Raw genomic sequence first — 18,010 nt, 5'->3', positions numbered from 1 at the left:
TTGCGATGTGAGTCATGCTAAATACATTATTTTACACTAATACTAATAGGAAGTATATGACACTATCCCCCCTTCCCATTGCATTGTATGCCGACCCCATTTAACTTTAATTTTCAAGAACAGAGTTACTTTGTCTTTTCGATAGTACTTTTTTTCATTCCAACCATTATATTTTATTTTTATTTTCTCTCTATATTTTATTTCCAATCAAGATTTATAGTTTTCCGTTTTCAAAACAAAACTCACCATGTTCAATAAATAGAGCCAACGATTTTCCGGAACCGCTTCGAGCTGCGATGTGGATTGGGTAATAGCCAATGTCGCATTTTTGGCAAATTCTTCCTCCGTGTTTTAACTGAATGGAAAAGAAATACGTAATTATAGACATGTTATTTTCTATTCATATATTAGCATGTATTTTTTATTTGTTTCATTTTACTTACATCAAAGTTCTCACAAATCAAAGAGTCTCTTCTTGGAACTAGTATTTGGTCTCTATACATAGATATTCAAGTGTTCCATTAAATTCTTCTTTGCCTCTCAAATATTTAGTAAGTAAAAAAACAAAGAACATTAATTTTCCGCTTCCCAATTGGCCAATGAATTGTTATTCGAGGCGATTGAAAAGTAGCTCCCTATACTTGACATTTATTACTGAAATATAATTCTTACAGGAAATTAATAGAGGGGGGGGTGAAGCTGCCCCTTTATTTTGTCCTTTAGTCCTTACATTCAATGAGTGATGGGAGGAAATATTGCTGTTTCCCGAGTCAGCTGTTGTTTTTAGTTGATGATACGCAAATATTTTAAATCCTCTCATGGTATTCATCATCATTCATTTGTCAATCTATCTATCTCCTTAACCCTAATCTTCAAATGGGTTTTTAGACTTTAGAAATGTTGATCCATTAGTAAAAAAAACAAAAAAACAGGTGTTTTGAAAAGCTAGTGTCGAATGCTGGCACCCATATTGAATTCTAAATAAAATTTCATTCCATACAATTTCTTATTATATTCATGTAGTTGGTAAATTACAAGCACTTGATAATGAATTACTTTCCAATTACTAGATTCCAGGACAAGAGTTCACAATCTGCTTAGTATTGTTACTATAGAAACCATCACTTGGAGAAGATGCATCATTCTGCGTATACGTCAGTGTAATCATATTTGGACTATGAATACTATATTATTTTGAATATTTAGTAAACGTTTACTTGTAAGGAGAAGTATCTTCATGCCAGATTGTTCTGACAAACTCCCGTATAAGAAGACCTTAGACACTCGGGGATAGTATGCATGTACGTTCTTTCCTTAGTTTATTAGTGCATCTGTGTGTGTACAACAAAACAACCTTGAAAAATCCAACAGAATCGAACAGATTCGAACAGACAAAAACAAAAAACAAAACAATATTGTTTAGGATATATCCATATCAATAACACACACACACACACACACACACACACACACACACACACACGCACACGCACACGCACACGCACACAGATATATATATGCAATATTTATTTATTTATATATAAATATATATATATATATATATACGCAATATTTATTGGTTTTAAACAAATGGATACGTTTGAAAATAATGTGTGCATTTTTTTTTTACCTTGAATCAATAATCACAAGTAAAAAGCTTACATCGGCGTCCATTTAATTGATAAATATGAAAGGTTTACAAAAAGTTTTCATTTACCAACAGAATAAAATAATATACTTATACTTGCTCTCAATGGCTGAATAGAAACTAATTACACAAAACAGCGAGTACACATATTTCTTTATTTTACTGATAGCCGAAAACTTGTATAATTTAGCTTTACCCGGTATGATTGAATTGCAAAAAAGAACCTGAATTTTATTAAGGAGCGGTTCCATGAGTGGCATTTTTTTTTCGTGGGGGAGGGGGTGATAGTTAAACGTTCAGCCAGAAATAATTACAATAAATCAAGCAATATTCAATAGACGAATTACTTTTCTTGCAACCAAGTAAGGAGAGTTATCTTCCCTTGCATAATGGTCTGTCATTACAACTAAGGATATAAATAAAGCACCCTGCATAACATAATCATTTCGCGTCAGTGGCTTCTCAATCATCATTCAATTTGCAAATTTGTTCAATAAATATAACTTATATACTTCGTCCACTGATCATTTTCGGACTTGTTATTAAACTGATCACAGTGTGTATTATCAGGTGTAACAGGTGATCACTCTGCAGTGAAATGTAGTCATATCCTACTAACATACATCTAGAGATTACACTATAAAAAAATGAAGGTTTTAGGATGTAGGCCAAGGTTAATTGTTCCTATTTACAATGCCTCCCCACGGGACAGAGTTAGACACCAGAGTCGTTTTTTAATGTGGAGAAAAGGAACAAAATAAAAATTGTCTCAGTCGTGAAGGATTTCTCCTCCACTGACAGAGAACAAGAAATTGAAGTGCAGCATCTGAAGAACAGATCTTTACCTGAAGGTCTGATGCGTTAACTGTTATCAGATTGGATACTCACCAAGACCTTCACACAATTGAAGCTGTCCTTCGATGCACAGTAATGCAAAGGTGTGTTTCCCAGATTGTCACGAGCATTCACATCGACGTTATCATGCTGAAGCATCGTCTGAAAAAGATAAAGAGAAACGGGACATTGTTTACTATTGCGCAACAAACCGAAAAAGTGGTCAAGAAACAAACAACAAATAAATGTTACTGTGACATTTATTGAGTGGATTTCTATCAGTAATGATCGCCATTTTGTTTTCGTCTTACTTTAAGCATTTTGCACTACTTACGTTCCAAACTTAATAAACGCTTTAAAATAAGTTAAAAGACCGAAAATTATCCAGTTAGGTAGAAGAGTAACTTACCTTACCTTGGGTAACATTTATTTGTTACATATTTTTTTCTGGACCACTTTTTCCGTTTGTTGTTTTTAGTAAAAAATGCTTGAGAACCGATTATCAGATAGACACTTATTTACTTCTTTAATTAGTTAAATCATTAATATTTTTGTTACACGAGGGATTAATTAGTGTTTACACCGCCTTTATTACTGCTTGTCTTACAGAATTTACTTTTCTTTTGTTGTGAACATTGTCCATAGACTGAACCACCACCACTGTCATCTTGCTGTGTTTCGACTCTACGGATATTATTTTTGTCCTAACATATCTGCATTTAATAGCAAAGTGGTTATTCCTATTACATTTGAAACACGTCTTCCTAAATGCAGGACATAACTCTTTCGTCGGTTCATGTTGCAACGCACATGCCCTGCACTATCATTTCTGCTGATCGTTTTCTCTTAGGTTTAAAATCGACTCTGTTCACTTCCTCGGATTTCAGAATTTTGTGCTGTAGCCTAGTATTTTCCAACAGCTTACGTCACATGTCTATGCATCTTCGTAAATCTCTTTCGTTTTTAGTAATATCGCTTGTGTTTGCGGATTATGCATTCCAAGAATTATCTGATCCCGCAATAATGGTGAGGCATAACTGTCACAAAAATTACATGTTTTTATCAACGTACAAATCAACATGATCGGATCCCCCACCCTTTTCCTTGTATAGAAGACTTAACGGTCGTATATTTCGTTTGTTTCGCCTATAGCGTAATTATCAAAGGCTTGCATTATTTAATGAGGTGTTCTCTCATCTGTAGGAGTTAAAAATTGAAATCCAAATCCAAAATAGACATTTACTGCCTCGTCTCCCAACGTATGAAGTAAATGCGCCGTTTGGTATTGTACCGGCTATCTCGCCAGATACGTAATAATGGCACAATTATGCTATTTCAGCTTAAAAGTTTCTGATTTGCCGATAAATTATTTGCTATACGCAAGAGTGGTTGAGGTCTTATGCCCGCCATTGGTCTGTTTATTTATTCCATGCAAATTGAAACAAAGCAATAAAACGTCCCCGCTTCTAGCTTGAAAAAATCCTTTGATCCCATCGTTGCGACCACGACTATTGTTCACACGTTGATGGCAATAGATAAGATAAAAACACAAAACGTGCAACGAGTTTTACCGCATGGTTTCTTTATTCAGGGACTAACTACAGTGACACTGCTAAAAGCGGTGTAAATTCTAATTCGTCCCTCACGCACCTCAAAATTTTCCTAAACCACCTATCAGTCACCTAAAATGATACCTTGTTGCCAATTGGAAGCGCTATGCGCGTATATGCACTGTTTACAAATCATTTGTAATAGAAAAAAAAAAAAAACCGGACTGGATTGTTGGCAACATTCCCCGCTCTCAAACGTTCACCCCGGTTCTCGAGAACTCGATGACTCGACTCAACCCGACCTCTTCACTGCCGGCCTTATATGGTCTCATTCATGTAAATTAAGACGCGATCGAACCTTTTTGTGTCCCGTTGGTCGAGTTTCGAGTTCGCACATTTCACCTTTAGCAGTCCGCCTCTATGACATCACAATTTTCCCTACATCATTTTAACCAGTAGTTTCAGTTTGATCCTTTTTTTAAAGCCACACTTGCAAAATTTGGATTTTATGAAATTGTATCTTTTAATAATTTTTAGAAACGCCAAACAAAAAATTAGACGTTTATTGTTATGAACATTGTTTTTGCCATGAAATAATGGATGACTTTTCCATAAGAAACTCATAAATGATCATTCTAGTCACACGCGAGTATTAAATAGTATAAAACCGCAACCATTATTAAAAGAAAAAAAACTGTCACGATGAAATCTTTTTGCATTCATTACAGTAAATGCAGGTTGTACTTTAATAGTCAGATTTCATTATTTTTTAAATAAGCGAATGACCTTCAAATCCACTTGAGGGTAAGCGTTAATGAGATCGTCAGTTGCTGATGAACAACATTTTGATAGGATTGAAAACGATCGATGAAAATAATTATTTAAGTAGACAGAACAAGAATTTGTGAACATTAAACTTGAAAACGACCATGTTATAGTCGACTGGGAAGCAACTAGTGGTATTCCATTCAACAGACTAGCTTTTTTTGGGGGGGAGGGGTTCAGGAGTTGTTTAATCTTCTTCCCTATCGAATCGCCATGGCTTAGTGGAAGTAAACCCCCCCCCAAAAAAAAAACAAAAAAAAAACACAAAAACAAAAACAACAACCACAACAACAAAAACACACACACAATATATGGAACAGGTTGGGTTGACATAAAGATGAAAATCTACCTCCAGAATATCACTATGGTCGAGGTCACATGCCAAATGAATGGGAAGGTAACCGTGCGAGTTAGGAATGGTTGGATCGCAGTTAAAGTGAAGTAAAATATCTGTACATTCTTTGGACCGACTCTCCACGGCACTATGGAGTGGGGTGTTACCGTTCTCATCCTGGGCGTCCACGTCTGAAACAAAAATAACAAAATAAATAAAATAGAAAATCAAGTAGTTAGCGAAAGAAAAACACTTTTAACATACGTCCATTCAATTTGCGCAATTAGCAATGAGAATGGTATTACAAATTTAAATATGCCAACATGGCGTCCCGACTATAATGTTATTAATCCAGGCGCGGATTGGAATCCGGTACGTATGAAAACAGATTTGAGATTCAAATGATAAAAACAAACAACGGAATACACGATTATTTGGAAAAAATAACAAAGCGAAAATATTCCCTTGTCGATGATGTCAGCCATGACAACAGCAGTTTGAAAGCATGATTAACTTTGTTGGAAATAGGGTATGATTATGCATATCTCCAGTATCAAATAATTCTTATACACTGTAAAATTTACTTTATGTATGAAAATCAAAGAGGGGAGATATAATGTATGAGAAATATTTGGAATCAAGTCTCCCCTTGCTGTTATTACAGATCATTTAAAACCATAGCAGCAAATTTTTGTCTCTCCTCCATCAAGGCCAGAGGTTTGGGGGAAATATAAGATATTTTGTAATTCATATGCAAAACTAGGAAAACAAATGACTATGATTGAATTATTGGTAAAGATGCAGTATCTTTCCAACCATGAAAAATCCTTTAAAATGATCACTCTTATAGGTTTTCGAAGGTGCTGAAAACGAAAATAACAGTAAAAATCACAGGAAACGAGTAGTTTCCAAGATATGAAGAAATTGTAAAGTGGGGGATCACTTTTCTATATAAATTTAACATAAAATGAAGATTTACTTTATAGTCAAGGTGGTCATAAAGTGGGTTCTCATTTCACGTTAAATTAACGTGAAAAGTGACCCCGCACTTCTTGAAGCAGTAATGTGCGACCTTAAGGGCAAATGTCGCATAGCCCACTACACAATTCAGGTCATTAACTTCATAGCAGGCCTTGATTTGTTAAATTCTGATCAGTAGTTGCTGAGATTTCGAACTTATAAAATTGCCCCAAAAAGTAGTATATCTCTATATGGATTTATCTATACTCGACGCCAAATTGAATATTGAAATGCTCATATCTTCGGTTCTATGTGCCGAAACTACACGAAAATTTGCAGGCTTTTAGAAGATTATAACACTATTCTAGTGTTAAAGTTTTATGACAATTGGTTAAAAAGAACCTATATTTTCAAACCAATAAAATATGTCCAAATTAGCATACATTTTTATATATAGTGTCATGGCAATCCAGGTTTAGTTTTGCTGCTTTCGGATGAATTTTGCTTCGGCTTTTTTTTTTGCTTCGTTCTCTCCCCTGGGTGACCAATTTGGGAATTCCGGGCGCTATATATAGGAGGACATCGACACCTCCCTGCAAGAGTTGCAAAAATCTAACGTCGTCATCTCCCCTAACGAGGATATACGTGCGACTGGGGGCCGTGCTTGTAAATTTCATACTCCCATGGAACTTCCTCCTTTGGAGGAAGCCGGTTAAACCCGCATAGGTTTAGTGCTGTTTCTATTTGATGGCATGAAAACTAGTATTAACTATCGCGTGATCGTCTGATCTGCCCATCAATTGACTCTCTCTACCTTGTTTACTTGATTAAATGGATTGCTAAGAGACATCGCACATATGAAACATAATACGCGTCAAAAGGCAGTTAAAGACTTGTTGTACGAATCATTTAACGCTTCCGTGAGCAGTATCTATTACATTATTCAGAAAATAATGACTAGGACTATGACAACAGCATATTTTTTTCATTGTTTTGACTCTTGAGTATATATCAGACACAGTTAGACACAGTTAATCAACCGAGAACCACACCACTCTATATAAAAGCATATACGATATCAAGAGTAAAAAAAAAAAAAAAATGAAAAGAATAGGCTGTTGTCCTAGCCCTAATAATGACCAATTTTCAGAAATAAAATTTTAATTCATTGAGTTGATGAGGAAACTATTTATCGAGATTTTCGCCTCGCCAATTTGATTTTAATTGTCAAAGGCACCAATTTGTTTAAGAATACAATGCTGAAACATATGAGCCTTGAATGATGAAAATGAAAATCAAAACGAAGAAATGGATATTACTTATACGAGTTCAAATTCGATCACAATGCTCCCGAAACTGGTGCAAACATTAAATAGAGCATAGGCAGAAAGGTTCATAACTGATTTGACAGGTGTAAAACTCACTACCTAATTTTTTAAATTAGGTAGTGAGTTTGTAATATCAAAACGGTAGAGAATGATTATGTAATCTTAATGAACATTTGAAAGCAATTATTAAAAAAAAACCAAGAAGGGAAAAGAAATATCTGAAGCATGTAAGAGCAATCAGTTAATAAAACATGTTAAAAAACACTTTGAAATGAGTTAAAAACATATTTAATCCGAAAAGGAAACACTAGATAAGTGGATAGTCGTTAATCCGCGGAGTTTCGAAGAAATACTTTCCTTCTCATCAGAGGGTAGGAATTAGCAAAATGCGGGATCGGATTTTGCATGCAAAGTATTTGATGAAACAACAAGTAAGTCAAAGATCTTACTTGATAACAAACAAGTGAAGCAGAGGGAATATGGTGAAGAAAAAGGTGATTACACATGAATGGATAGTCTGGTGACGGTAAAATCCAAATATATAACTTCAAGAAAGTTAATTGAATTTCCATTTGCACAATTTTTATTTTATATATATATATATATATATATATATATATATATATATATATATATATATATATATATATATATATATAAGAACAAGTAGTTAATAAACATGTTAAAAACACTTTGGAAAAGAATTAAAAACATATTTAATTTTATTTTATTCATATACTTCTTTGATAGTTTATATATATATATATATATATATATATATATATATATATATATATATATATATATATATATATAGGTGTTTTGCTTGCTTGCGGTTTGTGGTTTAAATGCGTTTCGGAAGTGGGCTCCGTCCTTGGTGTGTAGTTTTCTTCCTTTGTTCTCTTCTACTTTCTTGTCATGTTGTGAGGTTGGAGAGGAGTGGTCTATTTGTGGGGGTTCGCGCGTTGTTTTCGGCGGTTGTGTTTTGGGATGTTGGAGCGTTGGCAACGCGAGATTAAGCTCCGAAATATGTTTGAATTATGAATTTCAGGCAGGTGTTTGTTTTCCTTAATGTTGCGTTGTGATTTGGCTTTCGGGCGGCCTTGATGCGTATTCTATTTATTCAAATTAAATCAACGTTTCTATAATGGAACTCATGCCCTTAAGGTAAACCTCGTGTTGCCAGCGCAAAGTTCTAGTATCTCGGAATGCAACCGCTGAGGGAAGCGCGCGGATCATTGCAGGCAGAATGTTCTTTCTCCAACTTGCAGCATGGCAGGAAGGAGGAGAAGAAGGGGGGGGGAGAGTGAAAGCAGCGTACTGACGGTGGAGTTTGCCTCCGAAGTGTATTTAAATTGTAAGTTTCAAGCAGGTAAAATGTTTGTTTTCCTTAATATTGCGTTGTGATTTGGCTTTCAGCGCACTTGATGCGTATTTTATTTTATTCAAATTAAATCAACGTTTCTATAATGGAATTCACACTCTTGACGTTAATCTCGTGTTGCTAGCGCGCAGTTCTAGCATTTCAAGATGCAACCGCTGAGGACAGCGTGCGGATCTTTGCAGACAGACTTTTCTTTCTCCAACTTTGCGTCATGGTAAGAGAAGAAGAGAAAGGAGGGAGGGAAAACAGCATACTAAGGATGGAGTTTGGCTTCGAAATATATTTAAATTATGAATTTCAAGCAAGTAAAATATTTGTTTATTTTCCTTAATATTATGTCGTGATTTGCCTTTCAAGCGCACTTGATACATATTATATATATATATATATATATATATATATATATATATATATATATATATACACATATACGCCTTAGACATTATAGATAGTGATAACCGTCACGCGTCCTTTCTGTGTGTACACAATTTTATATCAAAGAGAAACCAATGCCAATGAAACAGATTCAGGAGATTCAAAATTGTTGATTGATATGCATTGCGAACTTGGGGCCAACGTAATTGTTATTTTCTGATTTAGGGCGGTAAATATTGATTAGTATTGTTCGAATAATCTTATACACGATGTGCCTTCAGTAATTTTCTAGACTTTTTTTCGGACTGGCCCCTTTATTGAGAGTACGCACATGAAACTTTCGTCCTCTTCGAAGTAATCTCCTCCGGCTGCAATGCACTTGTTGTATCGTTCCAACAACTTGTGGAAGACCCCATAGAAGTCCTCTTGTGTGAGCATGTCAATGACCCTCATCACAGCCTCTTTCATCTTCTCAATTGTCTCGTAACGATAGCCTCTAAGGTTTTCCTTGGGTTTAGCGAGTAACCAAAAGTCACAGGAAGCAAGATCTGAACTATAGGGAGGGTAAGGAACTGTTTTGATGCCCATCTTGGTCAAATAGTCTGTGACAAGGATGGACTTGGGGACTGATGCATTCACGCAAATCTTCCGCATCTTCAGTTCCTCGCAAATAATTGTGTGTACAGTTCCCACACTGACATTAAACTGCGCACTTATTGTCTCTATAAACACTCGACGGTCCTTATCCATAACATTTTTTATTTGGCAAATAAACCTCGGTGTTCTGACTTCCTTACTCCTGCCACACCTCTCATCATCCCTTACACTCCCTGCTTTCCTTGAATCTCTTACGCCACCCAAGAACTGATGCTCGATTCATGCAAGATGATTCAAAAGCAGTCTGAAGCATTGCATGCATTTCTGTGGCATTTTTTTTTTCAAGTTTAAAACAGAATTTTATTGCATATCGTTCTTCTAGAATGTCCTCACGTCCAGATTGTATTTTTGAAATTCATCAGCTGTAACAATCAGGCTTTAATAGGGTGTATACCAATTCCTGCTGAACCTGTTCATTTGAATCTGAAATCATAAAACATGGTCAGTCATCTCATAAGATGTGTAGCAATAACATACTGATTCTTAAAAAATCTACGAAAATGTTAAATGCCTTTATAAAAAGTTTAGAAACTTATTTAAGGCACTTCGTATATATATATATATATATATATATATATATATATATATATATATATATATATATGAAGAAGCATAATGCTTTTCATCAATATGATTCTCTTCTGATGAGAAGCATTAGGCTTCAAAATACCATCGTATAAAGAGTCCCCACTTACCCTACAGCCTAATTGATGTATACCCTTATTGAATAAATGAATAAATCTATATATATATATATATATATATATATATATATATATATATATATATATATATATATATAGATAGATATAGTTTTATATCGCCATTTTCTTTCTTTATTGATTTATATATATATATATATATATATATATATATATATATATATATAGTTTTAAAAATAATAGGCGGAAGTTTCTCGAGAGCTCTTTCGGCTATTATCTCGTCAGGAGAAAATCGATAGCAAACAAAATAATATTGTGTCGAAAAATAAAGAGTTCTAGTGGGGAACTTATTAAATGTGCCAAAAGTACGAGGATACTAAAATAAATTTATTAACGTTTAAAAACGATTAAAATATTGGCACAACGAGGGAGGAAAAAAAAAGCGGGAGAAAAGATTCAAAGTTCCCCAAAGAGAAACAATGCGTTTGATGTTTCTTTTTGCCGGCACAAAGAAGGTTGACGCACCGCGATAGAGACAGACTCCCAAATCTTTACATGGTTTTTGGAGTCCGCTCTATGTAGCCACCTCGAACCAATCTATTTTATATCTATCGGCACAGCACGGGTTGTCAACCAAATGCTGGCCAATAGCAGAGTCCAACGCTGCAGAAGGAGGGAGACCAACAGACCCCATCCTCCCTTGTCTTATCTTCGATGGAACATGCTGGTTTACACGAGTCAAAAGGTGCAAGGATGTTCGCCCAACATAACCAGCATCGCACTGGCATTTGAATTGATATACAATTTTGGATGTAAGGCAAACCATCCTTGCGGAAAGACGGAAAAGCAGGTCTCGTAGTATATACCAAACGCAAGGACACAGAAAAAAAGCAGTCGTAAATACTTCTGCAAATCTGTTTGGAAAGTCTATTACTCTTTTCCCCAATCCACGGTAATTTTAAATAAACCGGGCATTTCAAGGGTCCAAACTTTTTAAGGGATTTAAAATCTTTTAGGGGATTTAATATATATATATATATATATATATATATATATATATATATATATATATATATTTACGACGTATCCCAGTCCTACTGGGGATGGTAGAGATGGGTGACGTAACGAAATATATAAAAAAAATAAAGTTTCCCAGGTTCCTTGATAAAGCGTTAAGGAAATGGGACAACCGTCCCGAAGACAACAATAAAATGAAATGTACTGGACAACGAAATCACATAAGAAATAACGAGGAAAAATATCATCGAAAAGTTAACAAACTTTTATTAATATAAAAAATAAAATAAAATTCAAGAAAAGAAAATTAATGCTTTAATAATTCAATTTCTACCGAGAGAAAAATATATTAACAGTCAATGTTCACATAAAACAAAAAATCGTCTGCTCCATTAGATACATGTTCCAGAGTAAGAGAGATGTTGGAGAAATGAAAGTTTTGATTGAAAAACTCAGTTAATGTCCCTTGAAATGCGTCGTCGCCGGCTTCGCCAACCCGACCTTCGCTGACTTACGTCTTATCGCTTTGAAGCGCGAAGCTCCACTGCCTGTTGACAACTTTTTTCAGGCCCCTATCTCTCTATATACGATCTCTCTCTCTCTTTCTCTACACATTTTCTCTCTATATATATGGTTTATTTCTCTCCATCTTTCTTTTCTCTTTCATTTTCCACTTTTCGTTCACAGGCCTCCCCCTCTCCTTTTTCTTGTTTTGTTTACAAAGTGTGATCGAGCAGACGTGAATTGGATCCTTTTGGCGCGAAAAATGATATAGTGAATAAAATATACTGAAAATATATCTCCTCTCGGCTAAAAATCAATAAAATAATTTATTATACATTTTAATAAACGTATCACAACATATATATATATATATATATATATATATATATATATATTATTTATAATATTCCGAATTTTATTATGTTTATATAATTGAGAATTCGGTAATCGTAATAATAAATAATGAATAATAAGTTTAAAGTTAGTATAATATGACTTAATTTGTAAGTTTCAAAATTACCGTTTTTTTGTAATCGAGCATTCATATATTGTTTTAACAAAATCAAGACCACAAAGACTGGAATGATAGCAACAAGTAGTGTATTTTCATTGTTCGTTACAAATGTTTCACGACCATTCGGACAATTTCAAACCTTATATCATTTGAAAATATTCACAAGAACAGCCTCTTTTCAGTTGAGAAAAACACCTTTTTAATGAACAATATGGAATCCATTTCACTTTAAAGGAAAACTATGTGATAAAAAATGTATTTACATTTCTTCCTTCAGTGTTTTTTCCGTTTTCTGTTAAGAATTTTTTTTATACCTACCTATTTTCGTATCTCTATTTTGAAATGTTTTAATTGATTATTCATTTATCCTAGCGACCAATTACCTATGTTCACTTAATTCAGGTTATTACTATTTTCTCTAAGTTATTAATTAAAATTTGTTTTTTTCTCAATCCCTGACTTGATATTTTACGTTCCTACCATATTGTCTTGATTCTGTGTTAGTTTCGTGTCTAATGATTATATTGGCGATCTACAATTATATCGGCATACTTACTTGTGTAATTTCAAAAAGCGGTTGCTCTTTAAATTTATTCCAAAAAGAGAAGAAGGTCAGTGTTATTTTTTGTTCAATACTAGCTCAGTTTGCATTTTTAAATTTTAGATTTAAAATTTATTTCTTCTTATTTTTGCCCTTCATTCCAATCTATTTACGGTTATTTGTTAATTTTGACGCTGTAAGGGAGATAACTCTATTTATTGAAATTTTAACCCTTTTGCCATTTTCTATGTTGATCAATTCCTATCATGGTGTTATGATTTATTTATTAGTCAATCATCCCCGTTTAATTTTAGGCTAACATGTTCAAATTATAAGTTTATTATGTACATTCTGATTTATTTCCAAAGTTTTAACCTAAGTGTGCTCTCTCTCTCTCTCACACACTCTCTCTCTCTCTCTCTCTATCTATCTATCTATCTATCTATCTATATATATATATATATATATATATATATATATATATATTAACATGCATCGACAGTGTCGCTGTTTGCTATATTCTTCTTATTCTTCTTTCCTTCTTCTTCACCATACCTAAAATTTACACGAGGATGATATATTTTATAATAGGATTGTCAAATCAGTCTCTATCTCTGTGTCTGACGTGTTTCATAGTTGTTGTCAATATAACTCTTTCCTCGTTGAAAATGTTGTATCTGTTGCTGTCACATATAAAGATCTATTTTCTCTTGTGAATCAATGCCATTCCCCGCGTTGAGTGATTAGGCAACACACACTGACCAATTAGCTGGCAGGGTGCATTGATTCTTTTTCTAACCCCTTTTGAAACCTCGGTCAGCGAATAGAGACAACCCGGCAAGCAGTGAAAACAGACACGTGTCGCTTCTTTTCTTGTTCCTGACCACTAGACACGCTTGCATAGACGAGTTTCACGGAAGATAACTGCTGGCAAACCACCAAAAAAATAAAATGGCTGCTCCTTTTTTTTCCAACGCGGACACAGTCCAACCATCAACTTTCTGCTGCGCAAATAAATCCTTTTGTTGTTTTGTTTTTTAAAAAGAATGTTTTGTTATTTATTCTTTGCTCCGTGTTCAACGATTAATAATTTTATTAGGCGTGTAATACCCTAAACATTAAATCCTTTATCCCTTGTAATCAATTACACATGGGAGAATTATATATTTTATTTAATCTGTATTTTACGCATGAAATGTTTAATAAAATATTTGTAATTATGTCTACATTTTAACAATTCAATTTTATTCCATCAGGTCACATTGACGTAAAACACTAGGACATGCGCGTGCGCATATGCGTGTGCATGCGCGTGTGCGTGTATGTATGAATATAAAAATACTTTAGCTAATTAGCTCCAATTGATTCTCATAAGAATCAGTTTCAAAAGTAGAATAGGTATTCAATATTTAAACCTGTGATTAAATTCTTTAAAACAGATTTGGTACAAACATGTTCTTATACAGCATGATGTAGTATTTGTTGGCAGGCAAAAAGAAAAGAAAAATTGTCTGCTACTTTTCTTTATATGTTTGCTATCTTGTCACCTGATATGCAAATGAAATGCTTCCAGTTTTTAATAAAAAGGCTGTTTTTTTTTTTTTTTTCGGAGACGCGAACAGTTTGGATTTGGTTGTTGAAACAGTTTAGTTTTAATAGCAGAGTAACGAGTTTTGGAGGTCCGAGTTTTGACAGTAGAATATCAGAGTTGGAGTAGCAAGGTTTGACAGCAGTGTGACAGATTTGGAATAGTGAGTTTTGGCAGCAGTGCGTCAAATTTATCCCGGAAATTGTTATTCGGAAATTGTTATTCGGAAATTGTTATTCGGAAAATGTAGAATAGTTAATTATTGACTATTTAACCACAAAATAGTCATTTCAAAGTTTGCAATTATGCTACAATAACGAGATATCATAATTATATCACATTGTGATTTATTGTAATTTTCGAGGTTAAGAAAAGTCATGTAAACCTGTGTGCATACATTTTTTTACACAGGCATCACCATATTATCAAGGCCAAGAGGCCACTCGAGGATAAGGGTTAAAGAGTGTACAGTAGAAATTGGACAATAAAATACTTATTATTATTATTATTATTATTATTATTATTATTATTATTATTATTATTATATCTACAATTATATAAATGCAAATTTGTCTGTGTGTGTGAGTTAGTTCCTTATAGACCTCGAAACGGCTGAATAGATTTTCTTTAAAATTTACAGAACTTTACTATATAAGTCTGGGAGTGATCTTAGTTTTGTCTCAGAATACCCTCGATAATTACTGATAATCGATAATCCAAACCGTTGTTTTAATTTATCTATCATGGGAAGCAATTTTTTCCATGTCGCTTAGCAACAATGATAGAACAACGAGCCGGTAAAATTCTACTGTGGGTAAGTTGATAGCGTGTTTTTCATTTTTTTTTTTTTTTTCATGACGTGGTCTGTAGATTCAAACCCCGCACGTAAATTTCTTAATGTTTTTTTTTCGTTAATTGGAAAGAAGTTTATATAAAATAATTTTATAAAGGACACAGTAGGTTCTCAAGAGTGCAATGTGAAATAACATATATTTTGGACTAAGTTACTGCATCGAGGTATGTGAAGCTTCCTCCCGAGCGATTTCACGGATTTTGATGACAATAAAAATATAGGCGTGGGAAATATTTGTTGATCATCATTCAATCCCGGGCAACGTCGAATCTCCCTGCTAGTTATACATAAATATAATAATTAAAAATTGTACACACACACACACACACACACACACACACACACACACACACACACACACACACACACATATATATATATATATATATATATATATATATATATATATATGCACTTAAATTATGCTTGATAATTCAATTTGTATTGCTATAAATACTCATATATAACTATTGACAAGAATTAGAATATTAAACTTTTAAGTAAAGTTCTAAATAATCCAAGAAATAAGAGCTAGAATATGTGTTTATTTTGTTTTAACATTTTTGAATATCAAACTATTTTAATACTAGTCTTTCATGTCGAATCGGTAAATATAATGGTTATGGTCTTTGATAGTCATGTAAATCTTTCAGAATAAAATGATTTGAAATTCTGGGATATTTGTGATGTGAATAGAATAAATATTGTGTCTAATATATATATATATATATATATATATATATATATATATATATAATTATTAGTAGGGGAGGGGCACCCGGTTTTGCCTGGTCGTAAAATACGCTTAAATATGATATTTTAATTTATCCAGATTTCGCATATATTATTATAGAGCCGTGATTTCAGAAGTAAAAAAATTAAGTATTTAGGTGCCATCAGCTAGAATCGAAACCAAAGCAAAACTGTAGCATTCAAAGCCGGTGACGTTTTCACTGTACAAACGTGACACGCATACGAACTGATGAAAAATTAAAAATTAAAAATAAACTAAGATGAATGTACGAAATGTATAACGATTTTGTTTTTTCAATTTTGACCCATTTTTGACTTTTTAACTATTTTAACCGGCTAAAGACCCATAAAAGAAGAGCCCGTAAAAAATCCAATCCCTTGAGGCCCCTAGCGCTGCTCTGCAGCTTTTAATTTCAACAGAGATAGAGTTTGAAAATATGGAGACAGACAGACAGACAGATGAACAGAAAGACAGACAAACATATATATATATATATATATATATATATATATATATATATATATATATATATATATATATATATATAGCTAGCCCTTTATATATTAGATTTTCACAACCAGAAAAACACAGCTCACGCAAACCATAAAAGCTGAAGCATGAAAGTCTTAGACTAGGACTTCCGGTCTGCGATTTTCATGATTTTGTGTGAGATGACGTTGTCTTATCGTGGAAATAATTATATATATCACCTCAAATAAAAAAAACTTCACCAATGACAGTATTCGTCAACAATATGGAGTGACACCAATCTCCCACAAGCTCTGTGAATCTCGGCTGAGATGATAGGATCAGGTCTTAGGTGCCAATGACAGCTTTATTAAGATGGCGTACGAGTTAACAGTTAAGGGCCAGTGATCAAAATGACGACGAAAACAATATTGGCTCTTCACACTTCATGAGGAATTGAAAATTGCTGGTGTGCAGCTCAATCAGGAATAAAATTGAAGAAAAACACAGAGGCGAGTAACATCTGCGGATCTGCAATATGATGCAGAACCACGCAAAGAAGAATACACACACACACACACACGCACACACACACACACACACACACACACACACACACACACACACACACACACACACACACACACACACACACACACACACACATATATATATATATACTAGTGAGTGTATCGCTGTATATTTTTAAATGTAAATCAACTGAAACTTAGGTATTTATCCAAAAGTACGCAATGACAATCAGAGCTTAATTGCAGTATGTTTATTTATACAAACATTATTGGCTACATATGCGCGTACATACTTTTGTTGCAATTCTAATAACAAAAGGAATAACTATTTTAAATCTGGTTTCATTGTAAAAAAAACTGGATTGAGAACGCTGCTTCTCTAAAGGAATCGCGACAGAAACATATGCGCACATATGTAGTCAATAATGTTTGTATAAATAAACATACTATATACATATTTAATATTAACATATATATATATCATTTAATATTAATGTATGTATATATACACACGCACAGAGAGAGAGAGAGAGAGAGAGAGAGAGAGAGAGAGAGAGAGAGAGAGAGAGAGAGAGAGAGAGAGAAAGAGAGAATTCAAAGTAATGAAACAGTAAACGTCCGCATACAGGACCGTGATGTGTGTCCCTGATGGTTAGATAAAAAAATAAACAAACAAACGAAAAA

General features: G+C 33.7%; 1 protein-coding gene across 2 annotated transcripts in view; it reads right to left on the bottom strand.

Moving 5' to 3' along the window:
• Window positions 1-18,010, bottom strand: part of LOC145291808 (transient receptor potential cation channel subfamily A member 1-like) — a 198,149-nt gene that overhangs the window by 86,851 nt on the left and 93,288 nt on the right. For both annotated transcript variants that reach the window (XM_080137720.1, XM_080137719.1), the window contains 3 exons: window positions 5,207-5,382; window positions 2,537-2,644; window positions 247-355 (listed from right to left, as the gene is read on the bottom strand). In XM_080137720.1, coding sequence (XP_079993846.1) covers window positions 247-355; window positions 2,537-2,644; window positions 5,207-5,382 — 393 coding nt within the window. The remainder of the gene's footprint in view (window positions 1-246; window positions 356-2,536; window positions 2,645-5,206; window positions 5,383-18,010) is intronic.

Source organism: Euprymna scolopes, chromosome 2, assembly GCF_053919585.1.
Source record: "Euprymna scolopes isolate OS-2025 chromosome 2, ASM5391958v1, whole genome shotgun sequence".
NCBI classification, from domain to species: Eukaryota; Metazoa; Mollusca; class Cephalopoda; order Sepiida; family Sepiolidae; genus Euprymna; species Euprymna scolopes.
The sequence above is the reverse complement of the archived record's forward strand: the minus strand, read 5'-3'. Positions and strand labels throughout refer to the sequence as shown.